The sequence below is a fragment of the Erigeron canadensis genome, chromosome 8 (assembly GCF_010389155.1).
Source record: "Erigeron canadensis isolate Cc75 chromosome 8, C_canadensis_v1, whole genome shotgun sequence".
NCBI classification, from domain to species: domain Eukaryota; kingdom Viridiplantae; phylum Streptophyta; class Magnoliopsida; order Asterales; family Asteraceae; genus Erigeron; species Erigeron canadensis.
Genome location: NC_057768.1, coordinates 48,693,306 through 48,715,936, shown reverse-complemented (window position 1 = coordinate 48,715,936; position 22,631 = coordinate 48,693,306). Strand labels below are relative to the sequence as shown.

Here is a 22,631-nt window from a genome sequence, read left to right as displayed (position 1 = left end):
AGATCAATTTGGCAAAGTCTCAACTGTATGGGGTCGAAGTCGATGAAGAAGAGATTAGAAGGATGGCTGATGTGGTGTTTTGCAAAATGGGTTCTTTTCCTTTCACCCACTTGGGAATTCGAATCGGAGCAAACATGAACAGGATTTCCAACTGGGACTTCCTGTTCGATATCTTCAAAAAAAGACTATCACAATGGAAAGCCTCGTGTTTATCCATGGGAGGGAAAGTTACGGTAATTAAGGCGGTCCTTGAAAGTCTCCCGACTTATTATCTTTCCTTGTTTAAAGCACCTGTCAAGGTGATAGAAGAGTTGGAAAGGATAATTAGACGGTTTCTATGGGGTGGGTCGGAAGAAAAACATAAGATCCATTGGGTGGCGTGGGACAAAGTGACTACTCTTGTTTCTATGGGAGGGTTGGGGTTAAGTAGAATGACGGATTGTAACCTAGCGCTCCTTGCCAAGTGGTTGTGGAGGTACAAAACTGATCATGAGGGGCTTTGGAGGAAAGTCATTGAAGCTATCCACGATACTAAAAGATGCTGGGAGCCCCTGCCTAGTAACAAAGAGATTCCAGGAGTGTAGAGCTCCATTGTCAGATTGATAAGTAAGGTCAAGGTGGCGGGTCTCAACCTCAATTCTTTGATTAAAGGTAAATGTGAAGATGGTAGAAACATTAGGTTCTGGCTCGATACTTAGATCTGCAATGAACCATTGAAAGAAGTTTTTCCAGCATTATTTAAAAAAGAAAAGGATAAGAAGTGTTTAGTGTTCAAGAAATTCGATTCAAATATAAATGGGTTCACCTGGTTTGGGGGGGATAGGACCAGGGAGCTGCTGGCTCATATCCCCGATAATGGGGGATACGCATTGGATTGTTTACTTGAAGGTAAAGGAATGTCAGGAAGGAAAGATAATTGGGGGTGGATTGGGGGGAAGAATACCAGCTTCAGTGTAAAAGGCGTGAAAGATTGGCTAAGGGGCGGAATAAATAGTAACAACAGGTTCGTGTTTTCTTGGTTTAAATGGGCTCCTAAAAAATGTAATATCCTTATGTGGAGGATTGGCTTGGAACGTATTCCTACTATGCTTGCTCTTAGAGACAGAAAGTGCCGCTTTAATTCGCTTCTTTGTGCCTTGTGTGAGAAGGAGGAGGAGGAGGACGTCAATCACCTTTTCTGTTATTGTGAAGTTAGTATGGAAATTTGGCAGAAGGTTTCATCTTGGTGTGGCATCCAACCTATATTCTTGTTCACCGTTAAAGACCTGTTCGAAGTGCACTCTAATGCTAGGTTGGAGAAAAGATCGGCTTCAGGATTACAAGGTATTATCTTCACCACTTGTTGGTGCTTATGGTTGGCTCGGAATGAGAAGAAGTTTGATAATGGGAAGGTCCACGTCGAGAAGATTTTTCAAGATGTGAAGACTTTAGGTTTTTTATGGTATAGGAATAGAACCAAGTTTTATTCAATTACGTGGGACGATTGGTGTAATTTCAAGTTGATGTAAATATTTACTTGTAAGGGGCCTCATCACGACTTGTTGATGTAGGCAGTTTGTGAATAAAAGTTAATTTTCAAAAAAAAAAAAAAGTAATATATCCATTGAAAGTTTTGTTAGAATAAATTTTAATAGTTAAACTTAAGATTTTAAAAATTTGTAGTAGTTAGTGGTAGGGGGGATCATTGTGACTTGCGGGAGCTCTAATCAAGAAGTTTGTAGGGGACAAAGGTGGATTTTATATTTATTTGGTATTAGCGAATAGAGAATATGCGAGGAATAATTCGGTATATATTGTGTTGTCCCTCTCTTGGCACGTATGTAAAGGTAAAGCTAACGGTTTATACGTGGAAAATTGTGAAAACCATACAAATATTTTTATAATCAATATATCATGGGATTAACATTATTAATGATTTACAGGTCATACTGTCATAGCATCATATTTTCATAGGACTAGTGGGTAAGCCATTATTTTGAAACAGGTAATGATCGATTCTCCTAAGTTATTAGTTTACAAATCCTTTTAATTAGTAGAATTGTGACATGTGGAAAATCAGAGGATGCAAATTAGTGGATTACATGTGTTAACAAGTGGATATATTATGAAGATTTTTAGAAGGATTTATCATTTTCCTTATGAAAGATACATTTATTGAAATTTTTTATACTTTGTTATTGTCTCCGTTGGATTAGCTACCAGTCAAATATGTCCGTGTCTAGTTTATAATAAAACGTACTGCTGGATTGGCATGTCATAATGATGACAAATGACATGGAGTTTGAACGTCAATGGAGTACGATCTTTGTCCACGGTTACTTTGGTATGTAAAAAAGGATTAATGTCGATCCATGTTCTGTTTTTTATATTGGTATATATAATACCATGACTTATATATATATATATATATATATATAAAAGGAAAAGTGAGTATGAGGCTGTTATGCACCCAACTTGGGTGAAAAACCCTCCACATATTAATATTTTAATATTTTAAATAAATACATACCCCCATGATTTTTACCTTTTAAAAAAAGGTATGTGAGGGGTTTTTCACTCAACTTGGGTGCCTAACAGCCTCATATTCCCTTCCCCAATATATATATATATATATATATAAAAGTTTTTCTGACACCTAAGCTTAGGTGTAAACCCTGCACATACTAATATTTTATTATTTCTTGTTTAATAAATAAATGCATGTCCCCCTTGATTTTTATGGATTGAAAAAACAATATGTGAGTGTTCCACACTTAAGTTTAAATACCCGACAACCTTATATTCTCATCCCCATATATATATATGTATATAATTATTAAAACAGTAGGAATCCGAACGATTCTAAGGCATCCTCAACTAAAAGTTATCTTATAACATTGCCACATAGGATAAATCTTATGTGTCATCTCCACATATTTTTTAATAATATTTTTCTATTCTTAAAATAAATTTAACTTAAATATTAAAAAGTAATGACTTACCTAATTTCTAATGCTATATAGGTATTAAAATCTATTTATTTTAGCTAAACATTGTTTTTTTTTCCTAACCAAAATTGAAGATCACGTGTAATTAAATACATCATCGATAGCTATTTTGATTATTGAAACATGGACCTACGTATAATATAGTGTATATTAGAATTAAAAATTTTATTTATCTAACTTTTTATTTTATTAAAATAAGTATTGGGTTGTTTTTAGATTTTTATGTATGTAATTGGTTGGTTTTTTTGTTGATTTATAATCATTTATAAAAATTGATTACCATTTTGACATACATACAATAAGACATATTGGGATATTTTTTGAGTTTCATTGTTGCTATGTATTTTATTGGAAATATGTTATAATCTTTCTTTATAACGTATGTAGTCGAGTCCAGATTCAACTCATGTTGTTTAATGTTTTTGTTGACCGGTTTTACGATATTTTAATTAGCCGAACATCGTGCGGGTAAAAGACCTAGTATATATATATATATATATATATATTTGGTAGTAGTAATTGAGCATCATTACTCATTCCAAAAAATAATAAACTCCGATCCTTCAATGCCCGAATGATAAGGTTTCCCTATTCAGGATATCAGGAAATATGTAAACTTGGATATACTCGGTCCAACTAAAGTACCCTGTGACTAGTTCTGAACATTTTTCACAGGCAAATACAAGATGTTTACATAGTGAGGTTCGAACCTGAGACCTCTTAATGGACAGCAGGCGCGCCTCTAACTCTAGGCCACCTTACAAGTATCAATCAAAGAAATAAATACGAATTTTGCCATGCTAAAAGCTTAATGGTATATGTGTGAACTCTATATAAGCATATGAGTGACAAGGGTCCATAGCATTCTTATATCGAATAAAAGGTAAGAAAAATAAAGATAAATTAATTTTTTTAGAACGGTTATAAAGCCGTTAGTGAACCCCCCCCCCCCCCCCCCCCCACACACACACACACACACACACACCCACACACCAAACCAACCACCAAACACACACACGGTGAAGGTAGCTCCCCGGTTTTCCCTTTCTCTCTCCAGCGGCAGTTTACCCGCGCGGTAAACTCCCACCCCACTTCCACTCCCTCTTAAGGCTGTAATGTGCTGTAATGTTTTATCATGTTAGCAATTGAAATGAGTGGCATAACGAAACCACAAAGAGTGACAGATAGAGATATCCCAATGGAAAGTTGAAACTGAGCCTAAAACCTTGAAGGGCTGCCATATATATAAGTCACTCCTTAGGATTTTACATAATTAGACATCTGAACACTTGTGTTAATTCCCCCCCAAAAAATACAAATATGGAGGAGCCATTCAGAACGTAATCTCTAAAGCCCCTAACCGTGTAACAGTCTCATAATGAAGCAACCGAGTTACAAAAAAATGAAATGTTTATCAGAAGGAAAAAGGAACTGGTCTAACTCACAATCTCAACGACAGTAACCGCGGCAAACACTAGGAAAAGAACACCTCCAACGTATGCAATAACCTGTACAATATACATATTCTTCATAAATTTGCTTATTCGTCTAAAATAAATAACAGCCAAACTATTATTGTACAAGATATAAAAAACAAATATATCTTATCAAGAAAAATACTATTAAAAAATCCAACAATTTTCTGTCCAAATGTAGCAACTACCTCCACATAATCATTTAATAAAATAAGAAAGTAGGCAACATTAACTTTGCTAGTCTAGACTCTAGATCCAAGCAATCTTGCCTGTTTTGTTGTCTTATTGTCAGGAATATATGTGTTCCTTTAACTTGCATTATATTTAATTACATCCACATTAACCTTCTGCTTTTGGTTTTGGCAGCACATATCATTATGTTGTATGATGAAAAGATTATGATAATACACGAGAAGATAATGATAAAATAATGTTAGGTTATAAGTTGTAATGACTAACCTTTTCAGACAAGAAAGTTCCGAGTAATGAGCCTCCAAGCACAGCCAGCTGCATGCAGACATTGTAAACATTAGTTTCATTACATATTAAATAGTTAAGCTCTATATATCAAAGAAACAAAAATATGACTAGACACAGAAAAGCCAGTCTTGTGTTCATGCAACAAAAAAAGAGATGCAGGGCAAGTATATTTAAGGGTTGAAAAAGATCAGATTTTGCTTATAGTTGGTGGGTTTATTGTAGCTTCAGTACACATTCAATCCCTTGCAATTTGCACATTTAGGAATTTTTTTACTTAAAACATTTAAGATTGATAACAAGTTAGAGGAATCATGAGGACCTTGGACTACTTCTGTTGTGATCATAACAGGGAGATAGGTAACTATAATTTGTCCTGAGCTACATTATTGCATATTCAATGAGATAAAATGAGTTGTTGTTTTGAAAAACTCACTTCTTGTAACAAGTCGGCAGCAATTCCAACACTTTGATAAGTTATGGGTGCATTTGGCCATTTGGGTTGTATTTTATCTCAAACAGGTCAAAATGAGTAAATCAAAACGCTTTAGGTAAAATGGGACTGGGTCAAACGAGTTGAAATTTGCCCGAAGTCTATATTCAATTTACAACCTTTAAATTGATTTTGTTCAAATATTTAGATTATTGTTGCACTAGTAATATCTTTTTGTAATCTTATATAACAAATTAATCATATATTATCACTATAATAATTTATACATGAACAAAAACGTATCTGTGGATCAATTTAACCCTACTGGGCGCTTAGGACTGGTGCTTAAAAAGTACATGATTTAAGAATTTTTCATGAAAATTACCAGAGTTGCAAGTCCATGACCAGCTAGCGCCCCTCCAATGACTCCAAGAGGTGAAGAGGCTGCAGCAAGAGCTAAACGTAGACAACAACTTGAATTACAAAAACACGCAAAGAGTGTAATGCATGAACTAAAATATAATGTACTGGCATTACACAATTTACAAAGAAGTTTTCATTTGAAACGGATTTCTATATCTCGGGTACCTGTGAGCATTTGAGAAAAGAAATCTCAAGACCGTTACTTACCAATTGTGGAGAAAAATGATTTATCACCCCATTCAGCTACAAAGACTAAAAGGAAAGTGCTAACAATTGTGCCAGCTGCAGCCAAAATCCCAGCTCCGTTGCCCAAAACTTCAGACACAGCGATCTCAGCCTGGAAGGAGTTTTGACACATTTGAAACAACCAAGATATACACTAAATCTCAAAGGTCACAAGCAAAGCCTCAGAATTCAAAGATAACATTTGTTTAATTAAATGAAGAAGGGTTTTTGAATTAGCTGTCCAACTACCGAAGACTTGCAAACTTATGATCCTAACTTCAAACATATAGGAAAATTTACTGAAAACTTGCCTCCTTTTGTTCTTCTTCTGCTTTAAGACCATCACCAGAAGAGGCATCAAGCAAAGTCGAAACACCAAAATAGACCTACAATAGATTCACTTAATATGTATAATGATAATACCAACAAAAGCCTACAATTGATTTACTTTAGATACATATTGATTTCACAAGATACCAGAAGCAATGCTGCAGCAATATCATCAATTGGCAGGTCCATATCACCAAATCTGGCATTCAAAAAAATTATATTAGGACAATAAGAATCAACTGATTTTACCATTCACTGGAATCTACGAGGAGATGGAAACGATTATTCAAGGCATAGACCTGAAGGGTAGGACTTCATCTACATAGTGAAAAGTTCGTCCAAGAACAACAGATATGAAAGTCATTACCCTGATCAAGAAAAAATAAATACAAACATGTCACAAAGATCTACTTGTTACCAAAGCATACACAAGAAGTATTAATAGTTCACAAACTATATGATGAATAATTCAAAGCACACACCATTCATATGCAAAGAATTTGGAGAAGAAAAATTAATATACATGATGCGTCTAAAAAAAGGTGATAGATCCCTTACCCAAGTGCACCAAAAGTTCCCAGGAAGACAACTGCAGCAGAGTTTCGGGCTGCCAGAAGTGCCTGCAGAAGTAATTTAGAATGGTTTGTAAAACCACTTTAGATCTCGTAATTATGAGAAAGCATTGTATCTATCGATGGGAAAAAATAGATAAGATCTTTACATACCGCAATGAAGAAGGTTTTGTCCCCAAGTTCAGAGAAAAATATCAACAAGAATGCCTGGTGAAGAAAGTTACTTCAGTATTTGGTCTTAAACATATTACATTCATGTATGTGTGCCATATAACAATGACCATGATTGATAATATAATGTAAATATTGAAAGAGATCGATAAAAGTTTTGAGTATGTCATAAGTCGTAGGGAGATCATACTAACTGAAGCAAAACCTGTGCTTAAATCATTGAGATCCCCAAAAAATGAGCTAGACTGCATGAGACTGGAAACATCTGAACCAGCAAAGGCGTTTGGAACATCTTGAAGCGTTAAGATCCCAAACGAGAAGATAAATTTTAGGTAGTTGTTCCATGACGTATCAAGAGATAAATTATTAAAAGTCAGCGGTGCCAGATTATCTGTTGAATGTGGTTTGTTCGAAGTACTGCATTCCATATCCTCCACATTGCGGGTGAGTTTTGTTACATTGTCATGATCATAACGAAGTACCTTAAATTTTCAAAATACATGTCAGTATGTTAGAGTCAGAGTACTAAACAATGTACAAAAAGAGACTAACATTCAAATGGGATCTGGAATGCTGAAATTGTCTGAACCGTCTATCATGTACTTTGATGCAATGTTGCCTGCAAAAAATGGTTCATGACTTGTAAGCTATTCCACTCTTTCAACAATAAAAGTATACTTTGAGCACAAATTTAGGTAGGTTTTTATTTTCTTATCGTCATACACTACCCGCAATCTTATATTCACACACGAGCGTGCGCACACGCATGCACACGCGCGCCCGCACACACACACACACATACTCTAACCCATGCATAGACATTTGTTTTCTACATACACTCATGCTGGAGGTATGACTGTATACATCATGGCTCTCCCATACCCAACCTTCAACAGGAAAGAAGGATTTGTAAGTATATGATGTGGCAACTGACGTGGCAGCTAAAAAATCTCTAAGGATTCCTTTCCCATTAATTGGAGATTGTCTAAGTTAATACCACTAGCTAAAACACCAGCAAGATGTCAGAAATTACAAAGACACCAAAATGACTATTCCAGACACTTGTGGCCCTAAACCAACATCGACACTAAGAATTACATTGACGAACTCAACAAACTGACCCAAAATTATTGCAACTACAAACATGAAACTACTCCAACCAAAAGAGAGTGGGAACCCAACCATTGAAGGTGAACCACCGGCATTCAAATCAAGCACTTGTTGCCACACAACCAAACCGAGAGGTAGCACGTACACATTTCATAAAATGTTGCTAGTTATTACACATGGTTTAAGATCATATCAGTTTCTAGCCAAACAACTTTGTGGCATGACAGGCAACCCAATGCTTTGTGTTAGTTTTGGCAAAGATGCGTATAAATGATATTCAAATGACATATATACTCATTTCTTATCTATGAAAAACTAGAAGAACCAACTTCATTTCCAATTATAGACAAAAACTATACGAAATTCCTCATTACAAGGAAATATATACATGTGATGTGTGTCATATGTGTAAGAAAAAAAAGGAGTGAGAGAGAGAGAGAGAAATGAAAACCTCGAGGAAAGGCAAGTGTGAAGAAAGGAAAGATTACAAGGATCTTGAAAAAATGGTTTGGCAGAAAATGAAGGAATCTTGTTGTAATTCCTGATCATGGATGATGATGATGATAACATGTACTCTGATGATGAACACATACACAGTCTTGTCATTCTTCTTCACCTTCACTATGTGTAATGTGTTAGCATATGTGTGTGTGCATCATCGCCAGACTACTTTTCATTGGTTTCAATTTGTTAGTTTTGGATAAGCGAATATATCAGTTAGAGTACTTTCCCACCTCTCAACCTACCTCCCTTTACATGACTATATATATATATATTTAAATAATAAATGTAAAAGTGAAACCTATAAAGTTTAAAATAAATCCTTAATTTAAAATTATAAGATATTAAATCTTTTCGTATAAAATAATTTTGAGAAAAAATAAAAATAAAAAATGTTAAATAAATTTACAGTGAAAAAAACTTAACAATATTATTAAAAAGGGTAAAAATTACTTTTGTGTGAAAATGAAACTCATGCAGTTTAAATGAAATCCTTAGTGTAAAATTGTAAGAAATCAAAGCTTTTGGTGTAAAATAATTTAAAAAAAATTAAAATAACATAAAATGGTTTGAAAAAGTTATATAAGTTTGTGATGATAAAAATTTAACCATTTTAATAGAAAAAGGTAAAAAAAAAATTAACAGTATAAAACACAATGAATAAAGTTACATAAATTTGTGATGATAAAAATTTAACCGTTTTAATAAAAAAAGGTTAAAAAAAAATAGGAGTATAAAAAACAATGAATATGTGGACCCTACCAAAATAAAATGAAAAAAAAAACAAAGTTACTATTCTTTACACGTATTACGAGACTTTGTTTTTTAATATATATATATATATATATATATATAACTTTGCTTATTAGATACCAAAAAAAATCAATTTTTACAATAATTTATCAACACATTAAAACATGAATTTTAAAGATAAATCAATTGTACTATATGTATATATAAACAATCTGCACATTGTACGGATACTAAAACTACTAGTAGATATAAATCGATTTTGTTAGGCATGTAAATAGGCATGCATATTATAATGTTTTATGTAAAAGAAAAAAAAGAAAAGAAAAATAGTAAGTCCTCAAAGACATTTGGAGTCACCAGTCACCGCTAAGTCCACAAGCAAATATAAACCTCAATGATGCATTGATACACTATAACAAATATGTTATTATTTATACTTTTAAAAATTATAAATTTTTTTGTTAAATTAATCATATTTAAAAGTGTATAGAAATAACTTAAATTTAAAAATGTGAAGAAATTTAAAGAATCACATTATTTTACAGACTTATACATGCGAAAAAGAAAAGTTCACACTTTCAAGTGTGTAAAAATATATTAATTGTTCACACTTAAGAGTGTGAATGTTAATTAGTAACACCTATATTCTTCACACATAGAGAGTGTGAAGAAATCATGTGTTTCAAATTAACTTTCACACTTTTAAGTGTGAAAATATTTGACAATTGTTTACATTTTTATGTGTTCACATTTTGTTTACACATTTTATAAGTGTGAAAAACTTATAATTTTTAAAATTTAGTCACACTTTTAAATGTAATTTTTTTTACACATTTTTATATGTAATTAAATTTATAATTTTTTTTTTACACTTTTTATAATCAAGTGTGAACAAATGAACTTTTTTTTTGTAGTGATATATCAGAAAGGTTCCGGTTATTTTTTTTAGTAACCGATTCCGGTTATTTAAAAAAAAAAAAAAACCGATTACGGTTAACCGGTACCGGTTAATAACCGGTTTGGGTTTTAAAAAACTATAACCAGTGTAATCGGTTTCGGTTAATAATAACCGGTTAACCGATACCGGTTAACCTAATAGGTTATTTTTTTAACCGCCCACTATCAACCAAAAGGGGTTTTCTTTTTCAACATAAAACAAGTTGTTCCGTCCGGATCTACCCACAAACACCACTGATAACACTACTTCTCTTTCATCATCATCTACCCCTCATGACCGCCACATATATCGATGTATATATATATATGACTGGGCGGTTAGTGGAACACACATACACACACAGGCACACAGCTACACAGTACGTAATATTTTTGATGATCTTGAAGAGGTGATTCAGTGGAGGATCTTGAAGAGGTGATCAGTTGGTTTTTTTCTCCGGTCTCCAATGCTTTTTTCTTTCTTTCTAGATGTATGTGACTTCATTTTTCTTTTTATATCTCGATGTATATATATATATCACCCAGTAAGTGGTGAGTGGTAAGTATAAAATAGAAAACAATCCCAATTATATATAATTAATCGATTAACCGGTTAAAACTAAAAATAAAAACCGATTAGGAATCGGTTTTTGGTTTTGAAAGTGCAAATCGATTACTAACCGGCGGTTTTTTCTAACCTATAATCGGTTTGTACTGTATCGGTTATTAACCGGTTACGATTATAGGTTAACTTTCGAATCGGTTCGGTTAACCGGTTTTTTTGTGCACCTCTAGTCCTTTCATGAGGGTTTTGGGCTTGGGAACCCAAGTTCAAATTCTGAAGGGGCAAAGTACTTCTATTAATCGTCGTGCCGTTTGGTGGATTGAGTTCCCTCCGTAGTTCCTTAAAAATTTGAATAACATCTTGTCTGAAAGACGTAAGGGCCGATAAGTGAGACAAACATACTCTGATCATTCAAATTTCCAATGTAAAAAAAGAAAAAGTCCCCAGAGGCATTTGGATTCACCAGTCACCACAAGTCCACACGCAAAAAGGAAAAATAAGACTATACCAAAATCTAACGAACCCAATTCGAAGGTAGGTGGAGATAGTCTTGGCCCAACTAGTGGCCCATAGTCCCATACAATGCACAACTTAATTCTTTCTAATCATATTCATACTGATGCATACATTCAGCCTAATTTGCTAGCTCTTCTTTCTTCGAACTTTGAAAGTTGAACAGAATAGGCAACCATGATATCTTTTGATGTAATTTCACGCCTTACAGCCTTAATTCATATATGCAATTCATAGTTAATATATCAATCTCAAGTTCCATTCGATTTCTTCTTCACTTTGCCTTTAATTTTGATAACTTCATATTGAAGCTAGCACTGCCCCCACACTTCCACGATTTCACAAGCCAAGTTATCTTCTCTACACACCTATAACCATTCTCCAGTATGGTCTTTGACAATGACGATTCGCAACGGGTTCTTCAATCTTCGTATTCAAGATATTTTGCATCATCTGATGTTACACGTGAATTGGATTTTCTTTTGATAAACGTTTTACTCTGGTTAACTTGTTTTTTGTTTACAAAAAAAAACCCAAATAATCTACCTTTACAAAAGTAAAAAATGAGATTTAAATTCTGGCTAATACCCCACGGTCAAAAACTTTATTTATATGCCACCACAGGGGAGGAACTACATAGATATTAGGGGTATCCCGGACTACGGGTTCGCTAAATTCATGTAATTTAAAATTTTCAAAAAATGATGTATTTTTTATTGGTGTTACGGGTCAAATAAATACGGGATACCGGTCAATGTAATTTACTTTAAACTTTTAAAACATTTTTTATTAATAAAAGTTATAAAGATGTATCTGTACAACTAAATGATAAAGAAAAACTACTAAAAGTGCCAAAAATTCTTAAACCAAAAATCTTTTAAAAAAATGCCAAAAACCATAACAATTCAGTTTTTATCGTTGTTGTCGTTACTTTATGCCGATAAAAGGCTAGTTGAAAAAAATTGTGCTACAGGTGACTTTCAATTCTGATTCCGGCACTATGCCACCAAGTCACCAACCTCATTGGCAATATGGTTTGTTTCAATACTAGTTCTCATTCATCATCTTATATTCTTATCATTTATTTTTGTCATGTATAGTTATTTTGTTGTTAGAGTGATTATATACTGGGGTTAACTAGTATGCTTTTAGCAGCATGCTTTCACTATGATTTCTAGGGGCGAGAGATTTTATATTCAAACATATGATTTTCATGGAGGGAAGTTTGTGAGAGAGATATGCTTCTTCCATACTTATAGCAACATATTGGTTTTTCCCTTATATATTATGAGGTTACTTTCGAGAAAAAAGATCTAAACTTGAAAGAAAATAAATGCAAACTCTAACATTGAAAACATCAGTTATAAAGTTAATTAGCTTTATCATATTCCATATGAAGAGTTGTTTTTTCTTAAATTGCTGATCGAATGTGAAGCACATTCAATAACGAGTCTTGACCAATAATTATTCTTTTCACTTATTTTTGTCATGTATAGTTATTTTGTTGTTAGATTGATTATATATTGGGGTTAATTAGTATGCTTCTAGCATCATGCTTCCACCATGATTTACAAAGAGAGAGATTTCAACTCATTATACTCGCATACTGCTGGGTGATTTGAAAGATTCGAAACGACTGTATTTTCCTGGACAAAGCCCCTTCACTATGCTTCGCCATCAAAGAGATGAAGGGGATCAGCTTCCAATGGCTTATTAATAGATCCAAAACCGCGATTGATATCACAGCCGCAATGGAATTACTTTCAATTTTAAGCCTTGTAATCCCATCTTTGTTAGTTTGTGATTCTCCATAAACACTGTATGAACTTTCTAGCATAGATTACATATAATCAGCTTTTAAAGTTTTGGAATCATTAAGCTAAATCATATATTGCTTTGTGACCAATCCTTGAGGCTTTCCACTTTTAGAAGAAAAAAAATTAAAAGCTGCATATTAGAATGTTCGCGAAATGATTAGATCAACTTCAATCCGGGAAGCTGCAAGCCTGCAACCCAATGGTATTTGTCCTGGTAAAATGGTTGTAATTACTAATTAGCGTATTACTGAATCGGTGACATTATATATCTTTCGAAAATAAATAAATCAAGCTTCATGGTATATATCTATCTTATCTTATCTATGCTACGAGTGTATTTTTATTTATAGTATCTCTATCTCTACTACATTATAAAACATCCGTTCTCTCCAAATTTTTTTAACTTTCAATTTTCAACTACTCATTTTCATTTCTCTCCTTAAATCTCAACTACTCTTTTTTTTTTTCTCTACTTCATAAATCATTTTATTCCTCTTATTCATTCAAAATCTTTTATCTCAAAATCCTTACATCGATAAATTATAAAAATTATATGGGTGTTTTTAAAATATCTTGCTCTTTCATTAGATTGGCCATTTGATATACTTTTGACGAATTTTTAAATCTGGGGCGGAACCCGCACGACTAAAACATTTGGATATGACACTCTATGACCTATCACTCCCTATGAGCTATCACACTGTATGACCTATCACCCCACTTTCTTACCGCTGCAACACGCGGATACTTTGTCTCATATTATAAAGCAAATTCATTTTTGAACTTTCAACTTTTCAACATTCAACATTCATATAATACCCTTAAAAGAAATCCCAACTACGTATTTTTTCTCTCTCCTCAAATCTCAACCACTTATTTTTGCATTCCCTCCATAAATGATTTTATTCCTCTAATTCATTTAAAATCTTTTATTTCAAAAACTATACATCGATAAATTATAAAAATTATATGGATGTTATTAAAATTTCATGCTCTTTCATTAGAGATGTCATTTCTATATACTTTCGACGAATTTTTAAATCCAATGGTGGAGCCTGAATGGCTAAGACATTTGGCTATTACACTCTATGACCTAACACCTCCTATTATCTATCATACTCTAATGCGCGAGTACTTTGTCTCGTTATAAATAAAAGAGGAAGTTAATTGGAGTCTTGGAGATAGCTAACACCTTTTAAAATTCTAAAAATTATACTATTTTTCATCCTCTCTCTCGTATTCTTTTCCATAATTTTTTTCTATTTCTATTTTTATCTTTTTAAAAAATAAACTTTATTATTAATAATATATATTAAAAGTCCAATCTATTACATTTTATAACCACTAAAACTATTTTTCTATCGGTTAGTTTTTTTATATCCATAAAATCATTATGATGTATTGAATTTATCCGTTTATCAGACGCAATTGAAGACTAGTTTCTTATATTATTATATCTGTAAAACTTACTTATTAACTTGAGCTATAAGACAATTTATTTCATTAAGGTATATTTCTTTTGAGGCCCTAATAAAGAGTTGATTGCTTTAAAGGTCAATTTTACCAACCAAATTAAACATGCAATTTCAACAAGTTTTCACATATAAAGAGTTTTAACAAGGTCAGAGTACCACAAACTTTAGTTAAAAAAAACAAAATTTAGTACTCAAGTTCGGTTAAAAAACATACTAAAAATAGAAACAACAAAGTTTAGTTGCTCGTAGAAGGTAACACAGAGCGAACAAATATTCCTTGACCAAAAAAAAAACAAAAAAAAAACAAATGTAACATCATGTGATAATTTGAAAGCATGGCATTTGTTTATGCCTTCTTAAAGAAAAAAAAAGATAAATTTCCGTACATTGAAACCAAATAAGATAAAGAGCAGCATTAATTGATGACAAAAAAAAAAAAAATCTTGAGATCGAGAAAGGGTTCTCGATGGATCACCAACATTCATAGAACTTAATGTCAATGCGGAGCCTAAAGTAAACCTCTCCCTCAAAAGCGTCTGTCATGATGGTAGCCACGCCTCTGGTCATGAAGAAATCACCGGTTCCACCAATGACCGAAATGTCTCTTGTCTTGTTCATTATAGGATCAGCCCCTGCAAAGTTAATGCTACCTTTATGGGCAGTTGAATTAAACACAAATGAGAATCCAAGCCATGATGTAAATATATCTTTTTGGTCATAGATATAGAATCCTTGGGCTCGTCCGACAGATGGAGAATGCAAGTTGTTGTCTAGCGTTATGGGATCATCGAAAACAACTATGTTCCCAAAATGGTTTTGATTTGCCAAAATCGTGTGATTGCCCCAAGCTGGGGCACCTACAATGGCTGAAGTCGCGTTCTTAGCGTTCTTGCCATTGTAGATAATGTCATGAAAGTAGAACACCATTTCTTTACATGGACGACGAGAGCGCATGTTTTTTCTAGGCGAGGCAGAACATCCTAAAAGAAGCACAAGAAAGATTGCAAGGAAAAGAGTTGAAATTTGAAGCTTTGATGTCATTTTTGCGAAAGAGATAAGAAAGAATGGTTGTTAGAAGAAATTTTGTGAAGATAAGTGTTGTTTAGGTCTCCTTATATAAGTATTTCGAAGTTATATTTTTTTTTAAAAATGTGAAGCTTTTTGACTGGTAAGACTTAAAGTGTACGATTATATATCATGATTCGTTGCACTAAACAATGGGGTCCATTTCGAGAATTTAACTGCGGCAGCTATAATATTTATGCATTTCATTATACTCCGTATCATTGTTGTTAAAATAAAAGGTTAATTACTTGAAAAAATCCTTTAATTTGTCACTTAAATCTTTTTTGGGGTTTGAACAAAAAAAAATTCTATTCGGGGAAAGAAAACCGGCTAAAATAATTATTATGGGGCTCCGTACAAGTTGCCTGTTAAAAGTATTTGAAAGTTATTTTTATTTTCTTTTATTCCATTTATTGATTATATGTAATTTTCATGTCATATTATATATACACCTATATTTCCATGTCATTATATATACACCTATAAAGGATATTTTTGTTTCTCAATTTATATATACATACAACGAATCATCCTAAAAAATCTAGAATTCATCACGCGTGGACATCATCAAAATACATCGTATCAAAAATCAAACCGTGAACATCATCATTATTCGCGGGAAATAACTAACTGTCATAAAAAATCATCGTATCAGAAAACTCAAACTGTGAACATCATCATTCATCACACGAATATCGGATCTGCTAAAAACGAGATCTGGTCGTTTTTTGGGCAAGGTGGCGGCGTCCCGGCAGTGGGGTGGCCGGAATCTGAAAAAGGAAGAAGGAGGGAGAAGAATACAAAGTGTACAATTGCAAGTGTTATATAACTATATATATATATATATAGAGAGAGAGAGAGAGAGAGAGGGGGAAAGATAATTTGAGACCACCATTTAAAAAAAGTCCAGGGGACTAATTTTCGTCCGTCCGATCAAATATTTTTAGCGGCTCAGATTGATGATGCGCGCTACCTTAAAAGGGTATTTCTGTCCTCAATCTTCACATTTCTAACACACAGTTCGATTTTCCCAATCACCTTCTTCGTTCTCCTCTCTAATACGAATCACCGTCTTTATTTTCCCGATCACCGTCTTCTTTTCTCCGATCACCGTCTTCATTTTTCCGATCACCGTCTTCCTTTTCCGTTTTTCCGCCGTCTGAATCCTACATTTTTGTAAACCCTAACTGTTATTCCGATTGAAGGATTGAATGATGGGTAAAAAGAATACGAGTTCGAAAAGGAAAAAGAAAGCCATACCTATTCGTAAGTTTACATTTTTTGAATTTTATCAAACCCTATTTTTTCATTTTATTAATTATTTAATTAATTTTTATTTATTTTAGGTCGAAGTGAGAGATTAATGTATCGTAAAAGGCCTGGGCGAGATGTTCCATTAGAAGAAGCAATATCTGTTTCTTCATCGACAAGTATGTATTTTTTTTTCCTTGATTTTTTTCCATATTTCTGTTTTTTACATTTTACTTGCAATGTTGATTGTAAGTTGTTAATATTAAACAATTTTTAAATAAAATGTATCAACTTTTAATTAATACAGTGTTTTGTGCATATAGGTTGTTTATCTGAGAGTGTGATTTTTTCTCACAAAGTTTCTCTATTTTTGTTTAAAAGTATCATAATAAATTAGTGGTGATCTGCTTTCATTTCTAGTATAATAAATTTGTAGTTGAAAGGTTCAGAAAACTTAGAATTGATGTTGGAGACATATAGAGATTGAATAATGATGAATACCATTTTGACCACTTAATTAATTTACATACCCAAGATTCGTAATCCTGAAAGTGGAAGTATTCTGAAATTACGTAAAATAGTATAACCACAACGTCAAGTATACGACTTTTACGGTACCAACCTTTTCACAAATTGTTAGTAATTCGTTATTCTTATTCTGCTGTCACAGTAATTTCAAATTGATTTATGTAACTAAAGTTATGTCTTTTCTTTAGAGTTGATCAAAGAAGTTGATGATGCCAGTGTTGATAGTTATACTTCTAAAAAAGAGTCTGGTTATGCTGATCAACACAGCTATGAGTCAGATGATCCTGCTTACAATGAAGAAAGTAGAAAGGTAATATTATAAATCAAACTGAGTTATAAACATGAATATCTTTCCTATGAGTACTCATGTGTCACAAATTTTTTATATTCTGCCTTGTCACGTTTTTACGATGTAGATATTTCTTGAAGGGGCGAGTGATTATTATGACGCTAAAATACGTGGTCTGCATGAACAATTTTATGGTCGTTTAAGTTGGGCTTTAGCTCAATATCCTTGTGATCAAGATATCGTGACAGAAGTTTATTCGGTAAAAAAGAGATGGCTTCAAGATGTAAACATTCTTAAACAAACTTTAGAAAAAGATTGTGGGAAATATGATAGAGGTGAAGCTGATGTTTATATCCCCGGAAATGATGTTGATGCTTCACCTTCTTCTGCAAATGATTTAAATGAGAAAAATGTTGTAGAAGTCGTGGCTGTTGAAAAGTTAAAGAAGGATAAATGTGATGGTCATACGTCTTCAAGTAAATTGGGTGTTTTGCATAAAAAGGTTTTCTATTAGCTATATTCTTTTGTTATATATATATTTTATTGTCAATTTTCTTAATAGTTTCCTTACAGATTTGTGTATTTGTTTTTTTAGGTTTTACTTGGTAATCCTGGGGACATGTCCAAGAATATGAGTCAGCTTGAGATGGATAAAGGAAAAGGAAAAGTAACTCGTAATAATGATGGGGTCGCTGCAATGGATGTTGATATGCCTGTAGTGGGATTAAAAGGGTGTAGCAAAAGGTGTTCGTACCCTGATGTGCTATCTGAATATGAACAATTCGTTGATATAAAAAACAAGCCAGCAAAGAAAGATGTTGTACTTTCTGATACAATCTTTTCTGCACATAAATCTCCTATGTAAGATTTCTAATTATGTCCTAATAACCGTTTTTAAAATTTATGGTTTTCTCATTTTATGGTGTTTAACTTGTTTTTGTTCTTTTTTGAAGTGACATTTTATTTTCAACTCAGCTGGTTGTTGTTCCGCGTTTTGTGTTTGAGAGTTTAATTCCTGGTTCACATCCACTTTTTGTACTTGTTGACAGTTGGGGTTTGTATTTAAACCTCATTGAAGGACTGAAAACTGAAAAACCAATAACACGAATTTTTTTCCCGACAAATATCATGGTACCTTTGATAACACTAGGTCTTACATCTATTAGTTAACGTTATTTTATATATAATGGTTTTTTCTCATAAGAAATATATATTTTCAAATTTTTACAGGTCACATCAACGACAATATCAAATGTTCATTACATTTCTGAGGTTGATACATTATTTATCAACCAAAAGATAGTCGGTGACTGCCTGATACGTTTTGATTAGTTGCTTTTAATATTGTTGTATTTAATACCATTTAAATATACAATTTCTCCATATTTGTATGTTCTAATAACCTTCTTTATACATGTATATGTATTTTTTTTCAGTTGTTTTTCCCTATCCTTCAGTACGACCATTACTTTCTTATGTGCCATAACATGAAGTTAAACAAATGTTTTATTATGACAATATTGCATCATTTGGTCAATCTTTGGAGAGATATACTGCACATATCTTTGCTTTGGTAAGATATATTTATTTACTTTTATTTACTGTCTTGTTCTTTGAAGGCATATCATAGTAAATATTTTTTTATGTACTCATTTTTTCAGAATTCATTTATTGAGAAGTACCTAGCTTTTAAGAATTACCCCAATTTAAACAAAATCAGTATTTTGGACACTGAAAGACTGAAGATGCCATGGCAAACAAAAGCCAATCTTGACATAGATTCTGGTGTTTTTTTAATGCGACACATGGAGACCTTTGTCGGAAACGGGCTACTGGGGTTCAATGCTGGATTTAAACAGAAGGTCATTATCAGCTGAAACAACTGGATTGTTTAAGGTTGGTTTACCTGAGAACAATCCTTCTTTCGCCATTAAATGGTATGAAGCTTAAAGTGGTAAATGAAATGACGTGGTTTGAGAATTTTCCTGAAGAAAAGATGAAAGAAATCAAGGCAGGTTCGTTTGAAAGAATTCTTGAAAGGGTTAAAATGCTGAAAGAAATCAAGGCAGGTTCGTTTGAAAGAATTCTTGAAAGGGTTAAAATGCTGAGGGATGGTGATTGCTTTTATCGAAATGATAATGTTGCTGCAGTTGTTGATCCTCTACATATTACAGGCAAGAGTTTACAACTTGTTATTTCTCTCTAAGTAGTGTATTAAATTATTTGTTCCTCCCTTTTTGTATATATATCTATCTATTTTTGTATATATAATGTGATCTGCAAATATTTGACTCTGATTCTGTTTTTTTAGTCGAAGCTCTTGCTGATGCAAACAAAGGAATTGAATTGGATTCCTCAAGTCTCAAGTCTGTTGATGATGATCTTCATAAAATTTCTGTTAACAAAGAAGATATGATACTCAAGAGAAAAATGAGTTTACGAAGTTCAAAAAACAAGATTTCGGTTGATACCAGAATGCCTATTCACGAAATACTTGAAATCAAAGCCAAACTATCACAGTTTGAGTTCGATCTCGCTAACGCAATCTTTTCAGGAGTATCTTATCTTTAGTAAGTTTTTTTTAATAATTATCTCTTATTTTTTAGTATCTTATCAGAGAAATAATACCTTTTTTTAAGTGATTACTTGTTTTTCACGAATCATGTAAAGTGTCCTCGTTACATCTTCGAGAGCTTAGTGCCTAGTTTACCCGTACATGAAGAACTTATTACTAGTTGGGCTTACTTTTTAAACTTCAATGAAGATCTTAAGAATGAGGAATCAATGATCCGAATATTTTTCCCATTAAATATCATTGTAGGTTTTCTTAAAACCATGTGTAATATTTAATTTAAAATTTTAATAAGTTATATTTAATTTCTTTTTCTTTTTTTTACTTTAATTGTACAATTAAGGGGAAAGAATATACGTAAAGTTGAGTATGATACAATTCTTGAAAAATCACTGTGTTTGAGACCAAAAATAGTTGATGTATCACTGGTATGTTCTCAAGCAATCATTGTCATCACACACACACACACATATATATATATATATGAAGTTCTGGTAACAAACAACATTTTGATTTGTGTATTTTGTTTTTCATTTTCAGATGTTTTTCCCATTACGATGTCTACACAACCATTTCTATCTTATTTGCTATAAGTTGAAGACAATGAAATGCTATGTAATTGACAGTTTTGCACCAGCTGATGATCATGTTCATGAATATGATAAAGATATCCCCGAGTTGGTAAGAAAATTCAGTTATCCATCTATTAAATTAATGCACATCATAATAATTACCTTTATTTTAATGTTTTTTTTTCCCTTGTAGAATGAATTTCTTTGTGATTTCTTGTGTCTCAAGAGGTATCCATATTTCAACGACATTACTTTTGAGGAAATTGAAATCGTAAGCATTCCTTGGCAAACAAAAGAAAGTGGCATAGATAGCGGTATATTTCTTATGAGACATATGGAAACTTTTATGGGAAATAGTCTTGTTGATTTCGCTTCTGGTTTCAAAAAAGAATGCAAGCTTCAGGAAAAAAAGCTTACTTTTTTAAGGATAAGGTACTTGAAAACATTCCTTTTGTCCAAGATTAATCGTTGCAAGGATAAGATTGAAAAAGAAGTGAGATGTTATGAAGAGTTATCTGTTGAAGTGAAAGAAGAAAGGAAGTTGCATTCTATTGAAAGAATCCAACAACAGATAAAAAATGTGTGGTCAGATTATTATATGATATATTTTTAAGATTGTGTAATAGGTAATCTAGGTTTGTATTTTGGTATAATCAGTTATGTAAAAGTATCTAGATAGGTTGCTACTTTTTGTAATTTTGTGTTTTTTGATATCAATGTAGTATTATGGACATGTAATAGTTAATCTAGGTTTGTATTTTTGTATAAACAATTTAAGAATAATAATAGCTTTAATGTCAATGTAGTATAATTCTTGTATTTTTGAAGAATTATATGGTCATGTCTTTTTTAATTAAACTGGATACTTTTTTTTTTAGTTGTTGATACTTTTTTGAAAATTTTTTGAAATAGCATGCGTCTCTACAGGTCACTTTGAATAAAAATAAGAATACAGTTTGTGCACCTACCTGAGAATAATAGCCTTTCATGTACAATCAAATGACAATGATAAATTAACAACAATAGCCTTTCTTGCAGAATCAAAAGCAACAAATGAAAATAATTGTTTTTATAGAATCAATAAACCAGTCTTACAAACCAAATAATTAACATTCGATAAACAAGTCTAAAACCAACTTGTGTCTAATAAAAATAACCTTCTAGTGGTTTTTACATAATCTGTTAATATATGCTTGAAACCAGATCTCAATTGTCAACCTTCTTAAAAACTGCATTATGTGTTCGAATCACTTTCAACTTACATCTCACAGCTTCTTTGATAGCATTCTGTCCTTGTTCATGGTCAAAATTTTCTGCAAACCATTTCCCGTAATCCATCATCTTCTTTTTGTGCATGTTTCTTTCATGTAGTAAAATCTTTGCACAATATTTTCCTCTTAGCCTTTGCAACTGAACTTTTTGACTAACGTTTGTTGTAGATACTTCAGTCACAAAACTAGGATCCCACTTTGAAAGTGGTTGGCCAGTATATGTGTCCATATGACACATCAGAAATATCCCACAGTCAACCTGGTTATTTAATGTTCTCCACTTCATTTTTGCTATTTTGGGTTCTGCCTTACTCACTTTT

The 22,631-nt window shown here is 32.6% G+C and overlaps 3 protein-coding genes across 3 annotated transcripts; 1 reads left to right on the top strand and 2 right to left on the bottom strand.

The window, feature by feature from the left end:
- Nucleotides 1-896: 896 nt before the first annotated feature.
- Nucleotides 897-1,508, top strand: LOC122611031. Its single transcript, XM_043783983.1, has one exon. The coding sequence runs from the start codon at nt 897-899 to the stop codon at nt 1,506-1,508; it is 612 nt and encodes a 203-aa protein (XP_043639918.1).
- Nucleotides 1,509-4,200: 2,692 nt separating this feature from the next.
- Nucleotides 4,201-8,929, bottom strand: LOC122611261 (GDT1-like protein 1, chloroplastic). Its single transcript, XM_043784259.1, has 12 exons — nt 8,655-8,929; nt 7,646-7,712; nt 7,288-7,575; nt 7,076-7,129; nt 6,909-6,970; nt 6,650-6,718; nt 6,498-6,549; nt 6,332-6,406; nt 6,003-6,132; nt 5,758-5,828; nt 4,922-4,969; nt 4,201-4,495 (listed from the first exon to the last, which is right to left on the bottom strand). Exons 1-12 carry the CDS (start codon nt 8,807-8,809, stop codon nt 4,424-4,426), a joined length of 1,143 nt encoding a protein of 380 aa, XP_043640194.1. The 5' UTR covers nt 8,810-8,929; the 3' UTR covers nt 4,201-4,423.
- A 6,157-nt stretch (nt 8,930-15,086) lies between these two features.
- Nucleotides 15,087-15,832, bottom strand: LOC122579764 (disease resistance response protein 206-like). Its single transcript, XM_043751992.1, has one exon. It carries the CDS (start codon nt 15,802-15,804, stop codon nt 15,235-15,237), a length of 570 nt encoding a protein of 189 aa, XP_043607927.1. The 5' UTR covers nt 15,805-15,832; the 3' UTR covers nt 15,087-15,234.
- Nucleotides 15,833-22,631: the final 6,799 nt, after the last annotated feature.

Excerpts from the sequence above, each read along its gene's own strand:
- LOC122611031 (XM_043783983.1), top strand. The coding sequence starts at position 897 with ATGTCAGGAAGGAAAGATAATTGGGGGTGGATTGGGGGGAAGAATACC.
- LOC122579764 (XM_043751992.1), bottom strand. The coding sequence starts at position 15,804 with ATGACATCAAAGCTTCAAATTTCAACTCTTTTCCTTGCAATCTTTCTT.
- LOC122611261 (XM_043784259.1), bottom strand. The coding sequence starts at position 8,809 with ATGACAAGACTGTGTATGTGTTCATCATCAGAGTACATGTTATCATCA. Across the intron at positions 7,130-7,287 it reads TAAGCACAGGTTTTGCTTCA|GCATTCTTGTTGATATTTTT; the intron begins GTTAGTATGATC and ends TTTCTTCACCAG. Across the intron at positions 4,970-5,757 it reads GTCATGGACTTGCAACTCTG|CTGGCTGTGCTTGGAGGCTC; the intron begins GTAATTTTCATG and ends GTCTGCATGCAG.